This window comes from Merops nubicus, unplaced genomic scaffold (assembly GCF_000691845.1).
Source record: "Merops nubicus isolate BGI_N331 unplaced genomic scaffold, ASM69184v1 scaffold3759, whole genome shotgun sequence".
NCBI lineage: Eukaryota > Metazoa > Chordata > Aves > Coraciiformes > Meropidae > Merops > Merops nubicus.
The window spans coordinates 99823-110525 of NW_008632884.1; the positions used below are offsets into that span (position 1 = coordinate 99823).

The following is a 10703-nucleotide window of genomic DNA, read 5'->3' on the forward strand; positions in this document are numbered from 1 at the left end:
ACAAGGGAGGGGGGCTCTGGTGTCACTCACAAGACGTGTGATGTAGCGCAGACGGCAGCTCGGGAAGGGACTGCCAGGGGGGATTCTGTGGCGTTGATCAGGGCTTGGTAGTAGGCCCAGGTGATATTTACTATCTTTGTTGGCAACATGGACAGTAGGATTGGGGTTGTTCAACCTGGAGAAGAGAAGGCTCCATAGACACTTTACAGCAGCCTTTTAGTAATTAAAGGGACAGGAAAGATGGGGAGGGACTCTTTATCTGGGAGTGTAGTGATGGGATGAGGGGTAACAATTTCAAACTGAAAGAGGGTAGGTTTAGTTCAGATATAAGGAAGAAATTCTTCACTGTGAGCATGGTGAGACATTGGAACAGGTTCCCCAGAGAAGTTATGGATGTCTCCTCCATGGAAGTGTTCAAGGCCAGGTTGGATGGGGCTTTGAGCAACCTGGTCTAGTGGAACGTGTCCCACTAGGTGATCTTTAAGGTCCCTTCCAACCCAAACCATTCTTTGATTATATGACTAAAGCTAGTACTAGGTCCAGGAAAGGGATCAGGATAGCAGCTAAGGTGGGAGAGATGAGCAGCTTTCCACCTTGAGCACTGGGAGCAGGCAGGCTGCTCCTCATGCAAGTAAGAGTTGGAGCCAGATCAGCTGTTAACCAGTTGAGGACATGAGTAAATCCCATCCTCTCAGGGGATGTCAGTGGGAGTCCTGGGCTTGGTGCTCTGTGGAAGTGCTGCTGCTGCTGAAGCCATGGAGAAATAGGAGATAAAAAAAAATTAAGCCAACCAGATCCTGGGCTGCATCAAGAGAAGTGTGGCCAGCAGGTCGAGGGAGGTGATTCTCCCCCTCTACGCTGCTCTGGTGAGACCCCACCTGGAGTACTGCATCCAGTTCTGGAGCCCCCATGACAAGAGGGACGTGGACCTGCTGGAGCGTGTCCAGAGAAGGGCCACGAGAATGATCCGAGGGCTGGAGCAGCTCTCCTACGAGGACAGACTGAGAGAATTGGGGCTGTTCAGTCTGGAGAAGAGAAGGCTCCGAGGGGACCTTATTGTGGCCTTCCAGTATCTTAGGGGGGCCTACAAGAAAGCTGGGGAGGGACTTTTTAGGATATCGAGTAATGACAGGACTAGGGGGAATGGGGCAAAGCTGGAAGTGGGCAGATTCAGGCTGGATGTGAGGAAGAAGTTCTTCCCCATGAGAGTGGTGAGACCCTGGAATGGGTTGCCCAGGGAGGTGGTTGAGGCCCCGTCCCTGGGGTTCTTTAAGGCCAGGCTGGATGAGGCTCTGGGCAGCCTGATCTAGTGGGAGGTGTCCCTGCTCATGGCAGAGGGATTGGAACTGGGGGATCCTTGTGGTCCCTTCCAACCCTGACAGATTCTGATCTGTTTTAGCAGATGACTTAGTAGTGTTGGCTTGATGGTTGGACTTGATGATCTTGTAGGTCTCTTCCAACCTGAAGGGTTCTATGATTCTATGAAAAAGTCCATCTGTATGGTTATGTGGAAATTAAGACCAAGCATAACTGATAGTGATAGTGATTATTTTCAGTAAATATCTGAATATTTACTCATTCTTCTCCACTTTTGATTAAAAAAAAAGAACGATTTATTTTGAAAAAAAAGAACAAGGTGTATGCCACAAAAGAGCATTCTAAGAGAAAATGAGGAATAAAGAGATGGAGGCATTTCCCAAAGGCATGGGGATATATAAATAGTCTTGGGTTTCATGTCAAAGGGAAGAAATACTTGGTGTTAGTTTTATTTTTAGAAAGCAGGAGAAGTTATGAGACAGCCTGATATGAGCCAGCTGTCTGAAAATATCTGTCGTTTTTAATGTATACCCTAGATATATCTGACCATACTTGTGTGAAAAACATGAAAATAGAAAATGTCACTGTGGAAGGATTCATCTGCCCTGACACAGGTGTCTAAAAGTTAAATACCTCAGTGTGAACTGTTCGCCTCAGACTCTCAGATTTGGTGGAGTGGAAAAAAGCATCATGAGTTGATAATCTGTCTCATGCTAAAATAAGTTGCCTGAGGTAGGCTAGGAAAATGTAAAATAGGGTGTCCAGCTGAGGCGTACGTGTCTGAACTCATCTGAGATGAGTTTTGTCTGCAAGAAACTCCTATTACTACATTGCTTTTAAAATGAAAGGCTGAGCTGTCTAAAATGTTCTCTATGTAGAAGTGCATTTTTGGAGGGATAAGTGCTTTGCAGTGTGGAGGTCAAAGATGAACTTAATGCCCCTTAAAATGTATTACCACTTATAGAGCAAAGCGTGATTTGGAAAAATAATTTCAGAACTTCTGGAAGAGAAACATGTCAGAGGCAGATGCAAAGTCATGTTTCCAGCTGATCCTCTCTGACAGGCCTTTAGTTGAACAAGAGTTCATGTACGCTGCATTCAATGCAGAAGGGTAAATTTTCTGTGTTCATCATTGTATCATAAATCTGGAACTGGAAATAGAATTTAACAATGAGAGAGTAAAGAAGCTTCACAAGTTGTGGCTTCAAAACAGCAAATCTCAAGCCAGTGTTCTTCAAATTCCTAGTACCCAGTCATGATTCTAGGTAATTTAGTTAATTCTATGGACTGTACCAAGTAAAGCAGTGCACATAGTAGCCTCGGTGTCAGCAAAGAGTTCACAAAGGTGGAATTTCCACCTTAACTTAAAAGAGATTCTCTATTTTACTTTTTAAGTCTTGAGACAATAACCAGTCACAACCATCTTTGCTGGGTCTGAGGAAGTCCCAAGGTGATGTTGATTTGTCTGCTGCATGCCATGGGTTAGTAGTACGTTGGGAAGCTGTAGCCATTGGCATCTCCTTTGGCTGTCATTCCTATGGATGACACTGCAGAACTGTAGCACCCCTAGGAGCAACCCTGGCTGAATTTCAGGATGTTCTGTGTTGCACAAGGGGATTAATGACCGCTCTGGTCATTCAGAGATCCTGAAGGTAAAGGTCTAAAAGAGCCATGCTCTGACAGAAAAAAGAGAAAGCCTTGGCATTTGGGAACTGAAAATGTCACCTCTAAAGAGCTGGAAAATTTGGAAAAGCAAATGCTTCTTGGCAGTTAGAAAGTAATTTGCAGAAATTTAGGTTCACTTACGTATTAGTTTCAGAGAGGTCTAGTAACTAACTGGCACAATTTTTAAGTGATTTTAGTGTAGATGGTAGCCAGCTTTTTGAGACTTCAGCAGGGTACCAAGCAAAAAGGCAACGGAGAGGGTACCCCGTGTCTGTGATTGCCTCCAAAAAAAGCCCTTTGCTGTTATTCAATCTTCTGTGCATTACTAGTCCAGACCATAAGTGCCAGGCCACTCTGCTTATGCTAGAAATAGTGTTGTTGTCAGATCTCCTACTGCAGCACCAGCGACAGGTATGTTTCCTGGCACGTCTGTATCCACACCTGTGGTCCTTATCCATACAGAGCATGAGGAAATGCTTTCCTGGGCTTGACCTGTAGACCTCTGTACACGGGACAGTGCACACCCATCGTGTAGCCTTCAGTTTTGTGCAGCCTCTGCAGTAAGTGTTAGGAGGGCTGTTCCTCCATCAGTACATTCTCTACAGCTTCTCCTTCCCAGCATACAAGCGATGGAGCAATTGGCAGTGATGCAGACTTAGATAGCCTCCATCTTCCATCAGTTTATTAATCCACCTGTAGAAAAACAGGAGAGGTTCACAGTGTGTCTTCCATGTACAGCAGTTTAGCATTTTATGTTTCTCTGTCAGACATGGTGAAAAAAACAGTTGCAAAAGCTGGTGCATGTGTATGTAGCTATGACAGAGTTGTGCTATCTTTTGAGAAATAGGGTGTGAACATATAATTAAAGGCTAGGGGATGTGTTTTACATTTTGTGGCTAGGGTTTAAAAAAAAAAAAAAGTAGCTCTTCAGTTCAGCATCTCTGCACTGGAGAAGCTTGTTCTGAAGGAGAGACTTGAGGCTTTTTTTCCTAGGAGGACTCCTACGTGTGCTAGAAATAGCCAGGGTGCAACATGCCCTAGTTACATCCCCTGCACGAGCAGTGGTGTGGCGAGGACAATGTGGTGGGAGCAAGCCAGCTCCGTAGCCACTGGCAGGGGGGGAAGGGGGGGGGAGGGTGGTGGGGAGAGCTCCAGCTGCTCCTCCTGCACCTGCAGCCGTGTAAACAGGACGTGCTCGCTCACAAAAGGAAAGTGTTTACATTGTCTTCACTGTTTCCTGAGTTTCAAGAGGAGGGGAGAAACGTCAGGAATAGGAATAGGGTGGTGAAGGTCCTTACCTGGGCTCTGCCACTCACTGGAGCAGGGCAGAGAAGGGGTCTGTGATCTTCCACCCTGCCCAGGACCCCTGCATCCTGCCCGGCACACAGCAGGGTGAGCTGCACTTGGGTTAGTCAAAGTGCCAGGGACAGTCCTACCCTTTTACCAAGAAACAGCCTGAGAATCGGCCCTCTGCCTTTTCTGTCACACGTGTTGGGGGAGTTGGGAGCATCAGTCTTGTGGGGCTGTTTGATCTTTTAGGACACCTCAACATAAGGGGCAGTGATCTGTCTCCCTGTACAGTCAGAGAACAGCTACAGGAAGATGCAAGTTTATCCCCTCAAGAGGTGGCAGACGATGTAGGCAGCTGCAGTGTCTGAAATTCTTTTTTTTTTTACACTGAGTAGACTTGTGTTCCATTAAATCAGACCTTAGGATCCCTTGGATACACTTGTGTGATTATGGCTAACTCAATATAGCTAAAGCTGATTTATTAATTACATTGACATGTTGGGTTGTAACACACTAAAAATATCAGTGCTGATAATCTTGGTCACTTCTTATTTTCAGCACAACCACGTTCTTCGTACGTACTGTCACATCACCATGCTGTGGATGGACCAGGGTTATCCCAGGCAGGGTTTTATTATTTCAGCAGAGGTATTCCTTTGTTATTTCAATAGGAAACAGAAGATAGGCGATAAGCTAACAAGCTCACAATGGGTGGAAGTTCATTAAAAATATATGTCCTTGTTGTATGTCTGATCTATTTAGCTGTTAAGCCCCTTGGAGCAGCAGGTGTTTGGACAGTGTCGTTACAATGGGGCCTGGCGTGTCACCAGATTTTCAGTGCTGATGGTAATCAAAAGATGACTTTTTGGCATGCCAGCAAGTCAGGTGGGGTCAGGGAGCTGGGAGTTGTGTACAGAGAGCCAGGCAGTTAGGACTGCAAGGTGTCTTAAAACATGGTTGGGCAGGGGACTAGAACAAGCATCTTCCATGCAGAGGCGAGCGTGTTTCTTTTTGGCAGTCTGTATGTCAGAGGTAGTATGTTGCTGAAGTTATTTTCAAAACACCTGTTTGGAGTTTTTTTTTCCTTTCAAAATAAATATTGCATTAAGCAGCGGTCTAGTAATACACAAGTAGGTCAAAGTGCTGTCATGAGTGTCTTGCATACCACCTACAAATACAGCTTAAAAATATATCAGGTGCCAAATCAAACAGGAAGAGCAGGCGATGCACTCTGATTCCCTGGTGTGTGCTTGAGCCTGGAGCACAGGTTAGCAGTGACATGGTCAAACATCACACCCCTGGCTTCTGACACCAGTTTCACCAGCAGCCGCTCCAGGCAGGTGATGGAAATCTGGATGTTTCCCAATCCTGTGAGCAGGTTGAGTCGGTTGCTGGGCGTCTCGCCTTCGCAGTGCTGGAAGCACAGGAGTTTGCATCTGTAAGATGGTTGCTTCACCCTCAGTTTGAGACGCTGTGGAGGTACAGCAAGGTTAGTGACTAGCGAGGTGCACAGAGGTGCTGCTGTGATCATCTCTCTCCAGCCCCTGACATAAGGAAGGGTGAAAAAACCTCTCAAGTTCGCTGGCCTGCAGATAATGTTGGTATTTTGTTTAGGAAATAAGCAGCTGCTAAAAGTGCATTGAAAAGACACTTTAGCTTCCTAAAGACACCCAACCCAGTACTTTCTTTGGTTGTTAGTGGTGAGGGGCCCTGCCTCTGCTATTTCCCCTGGTCGTTCCGGACTTGGTAGGAGCAGGGTGGGAGCCGGGGGGTGCACCAGGCACCGGGGCACTTTGGAGCTTCCTCGGGAAGTGCGGAGCTGGTTCCCCCTTCGCTGGCAGCCGGGGTGCTGAGGGCACACACCCCACCCACAGCCAGACCCTCCCTTTGTGCCTTGGGCACCACCTCCGCTGCTTGGACACCTAAAATCCCCCCTCGGCACGTCCCCCCGGGAGCGAGGACGTGCGTAGGGGAGGAGGACGACCGGGTTTGCGAAGCACGGGCCGCTCGCGGGCGGCGTGAGGATTCGGGGTGCTGCCCCGAACCTGAGCTCAGCTGGGCCAGCGCCGGCCGCCCGGGTGCCCCGCTCCCTGCGCCACCTAAAAGCGCGATCACGCTCTCCTTTCTCTTGGCAGATAATCCTGAAATAGCCGGCAGGAGCGGGACGGAGTGCCACGAAGCCTCCCTGCGGACGGCCAAGCACGGCTACTGGACATACTACCCCGTCTCCTCCTCTCTAGAGTTGCCACAAACTGCATGCTAAGTCAAGAATTTGTTCTTTTGGACAAATCACAAACTCGAAAAAGCTAGTGCTGCTATGTCATATATGAATATTAAATATGGTATGCTTACTATACTCCAACCTAAAATAGTTAATTACCTGATACCAGCTGTGATGTTTCAAGACATAAAGGGTAACATTTAGTTTTAAGGATTTTTCTAAACATAGTTTAATTCTTGCAAATTTTGTCTTTTCTCCATAACTATACCTAAGGGAAACGGTCCAGTTAAGTTAGCCTCGTGAGATTCAGCCTCTGTGAATCTTTCGAGCTCAGCAATAATCAAGTTGTATTGGCTAAAAACCTAGCCCAGTTGCAGATTTAATTTTCGCCCAAACTATGATTGGGGATTTTCTTCTCCGTTAAAAAAAAAGATAATCTTGGTTTTGCTCCCCTAGCGAGTCGATTCCAAGACAGAGGAAGTGAAATGCAGCCCAGTGTCCTGCACATCACCCTGCCAATCTGAATATTTTTAGCCAGAAGTCCAAAGTAAAGCACAAATTTTTTAGATGCACATGGTTGGTGTTTGACTTGTATGGAGAAGTTGCATTTGAATCATAGCAGAATAGCAGAAGAAAATGAAAAAAAAATTTTGCACAGTATGAACTTCGTACCCCTTTCAATCCCCACCAGAACAAAGTCTTGAAAATATTATTTTGCAAGTATATTTATAATGTTTTTAAAAGAGACTTTGCAGAAGTGCCTAAATTTTGTCACATCAGACTTGATGAAAGTGAGCCTGATGCCAACAGTCAAATCTCACCGGAAGCGAATATTCTTTCAGACTCATAGGTTACCAAAAAGATAGAAGCTGTTGAGAAGTAACTTCTAGAGGTGTAAAATCAGACAAACAAACAAACAAAAGACCAAACTAACAAAAGGCAAAAAGAAGGCTGTAGATGAAAGGATTTGTATGATACTCTAATTTAATTAAAATTCAGTTGAGTCACCGAAACTTCATAGGTGACTTTAATCTAGACTATTAACTGAACACTAAGAATGTAGAATGAGATTCAGTTTAATAAATCATTACTTTATTTGCATTTTTTTTTAAATTGGATTATAAGATTTTAACCAGATTAGAGTGGAGAAAAATAATAGTTCTTTTAATTGTTTTTCTTTAAAAACATATTTTATGTCACAAAAGTATGAAGATATCTTTAATACAATTATATACATGTTATATATACATACATACATATATATGGATGAAGCAGATTTTAATGTTTACTTTTTTAAATACTTTGTTGATTTACAAGGTAATTATATATGTATAATTAAAAAATTCATTTGTTTGATTTGAGATTTGTTTCAAGCACTATTGTACCAAATATTTCATATTTCACATTTTATATGTTGCACATGTATCACATAAATGACATAGTTTTTAAATTATTGTTTAAAAAAACAGGACAACTGTTATAAATGGATATTATGTATAATTGTTTGCAGCATAAGTTTTCTATGTGGACATTATTAGTGATTGCAGTATTTTAACTTAACCTCTTCAGATTGATTGTAAACTATTTTAAACTCTGGCAGCACTGCCTGTTCTGAACGACTGAAGGCACTAATCATATAATTATTTGTCTAGGAAATTATTTTCCAGGCTAAATCTTGTTTGTCCGATGTCTAATTACTATCTATATATAAAGCTGGAGATTTGATCATCCAAAAGAAAAGAAAATAATCACGATTCGATTGTAAAATTAACATAGTGCTTGTAACGTTGCGTTAGCTTTAATTTGTGGGAAAATAACGTATCTTAACTTGTTTCTTTAGCAGTTAAGGTATCACCATTATATACTATTAAAACACTAATATTTGTAGACTTTCTCAGTCATTATAACTAGGTAGTTGACACTGCAACTTGCCTATATCTGTCAAAGTTGTTTTTATTTTTTTATAATAGTTAATTTAGGCATTTGGGTAGCTTATTGTATAATACTAAATGGTAAATTATCCATGTTGTTTAAATATTTTATGTAGATAACTCTCCAAGACATTGTTTTGTGTGGACTTTTTATGTTTCGAAATAACTGTTATTCTATGTTTTTTACAATTAATCCAATACTACTATTTTTTGCCCATGGATGATGAAGCTTCAGATACATCAGGTCTTTCATCCAGATAAACTGACAGACAAAAAGAGAAAATGTATTTTTAATAAGAGATCCACTTTCCGACTTTATGACTTTGTAATATTCCTGAAAACTGTACAAGTACAAACCTACGCTAACAGTAAGGAGGCAATTACAGAGATGTGCAAATACGTGTACAACAGATTCTGCATTTTATTTATTTATAAAGTAATTTTATAGACTATTTCAAAATTTGGGAAGATCTAAAACTATTTTTCTGTATAAATATTATTTGCCAAAACTTTGTTTATATTTAAAAAAAAAAAAAGTCTAATGAAAATTATTAAATCTTAAATGCTTTGTTTAATTAAAAAAATAAAAAAAAAAACACCAACAAATAAACCCCCCTAAAAGAACCATGAGATGGGCCAACACAGAGACTGTGAATACTGTAGCTGGGACACAGTTTCAAGTGACCTGAGATGTCTCAGTGTTTATTTTCTTCAAAGGATACAGCACTTCACCAAAAATACCTTTTTGTTTGCCTCTCTCATCCAGCATAATTGACGACACGTACGATGAATATTTTGGCAACAGTTAAAAGAAACCCCTCCATTCACTCTTTTCCAGCATATAACTACTAGTGGTCTGTTAAATAGCCATTCTATTTCTGTTGTGACGTTAAATCCATTCACCCAATGTACAACCACTGAAATAAAAGGAAGCATTTTAAAAGGAGAGTGGAGTCGGGGTGATGCTTTCTCGTGGCACGGCTCTGGGAAGGGGGGCCTGGGCTAACAAAAAGAATCAGAAAGAAAGTTTTATCTTTTTTATCAAAAGATAAAAAGTTTATGTTATTCTGTTCTGGTTTATTTAATTTTTTTCCTTAATTGCATGTTTAAGTAACAAATCCTTCAGTGCACAGGGCAGAGGGAGAGCAGCATAGCAGAGGAGTTGGATGCCCAAGGGCAGAGATCACACGGCAAGCTAGTGACAACAGAAGGGATTAGAACCTCTGGTGTACAGCTGCATGGTTTCTTCACACCATCTTCTCTGATCTATTTGCTTTAAATACTTTAAAGTGAGGAAATCAGATTCCTGCGGAATCAAGAAGAGTTTGTGTCATAAAGCTGTACACATTTCATCAGTATGGGGATGGTCTGAAAGGAGACTGAGGTCACAAGTGATGTGGAAAACCACCAGGTCAACCAGTCAGTTTGGATGCATCACAAACGTACTGAGCCAGAAGCCTGCTGAGAACAAGCTTGTGGGATGGAGAGGAGATGCAGGGGTGCCTTGCAGGGATGGAGAAGGACTGGGGCATGAAGGGGCTGCAAGGGCATTGCAGAGCAGAAGCGGGAAACTATTCACAGTCAACTCCTGATGATTTAGGAGCAGGAAGCCTGTCTGTTCGCCCTTTTGTATGTGAAAAACCCCACCCTGGACAGTTGTCAGATGCAAAGAAGGGTCAGGACATGTTGATTTTCTTGTCTGAAAGCTGCATTGTTTCTTGTCAACTTTGGCACTTTTTTTGGCAGTGGAGAAGCGCTTGTGGGAGCCATGAGCTTTCAGGATCCACACTGAGCCAGCAAGCTTTGTCCTCCTCTGTGTGTGGCTCATACCCCTTTCAGGTAATGTCCGTGTTTCCAAAACAAAGCAAGGAACTTCTAGAGAAGAGGCTTTGGAAGCCTTTGGTATCACCTCCGCCCCACGTCCTCATGGACAGCCGGTGGCCACAGCTTTGGTGCCAAAGGCTTCCCCCCTGCAGGGAGCAGCCCCTGCCCCAGGCCAGGCACTGCAGCAGCATCAGTTGCTCAACGTCTGCCTTCTCTAGAGCAGACTGGCCAGGTCCACACTCACAGCGTTTGGCTGGGTGTCTCTTCTGGCCCCACACGGTGTAGCTATGACCATAAGGCATCGTTATTATTTTCACTGTGTTTTGCTTGGTCTTCAGTTTGAAAGTCTTAAGTAATCTGCGGGCTGGGGGGTTTGCAGCCCACTGGAATAATAGAGTGAAACAGAAGAGAATATGACATTTGAGGGGTCAGAGCCTGCTGGGCTGGCTTTGCAT

At 43.3% G+C, this 10703-nt stretch overlaps 1 protein-coding gene across 2 annotated transcripts in view; it reads left to right on the top strand.

Annotated features, from left to right (window-relative positions):
• MBNL2 (muscleblind-like splicing regulator 2) overlaps nucleotides 1–9370 on the top strand; it is a 72608-nt gene extending 63238 nt beyond the window's left edge. For both annotated transcript variants that reach the window (XM_008948029.1, XM_008948030.1), the window contains one exon: nucleotides 6408–9370. In XM_008948029.1, the coding sequence (XP_008946277.1) occupies nucleotides 6408–6535 (128 nt within the window). In that variant the 3' untranslated portion in view covers nucleotides 6536–9370. The remainder of the gene's footprint in view (nucleotides 1–6407) is intronic.
• Nucleotides 9371–10703: the final 1333 nt, after the last annotated feature.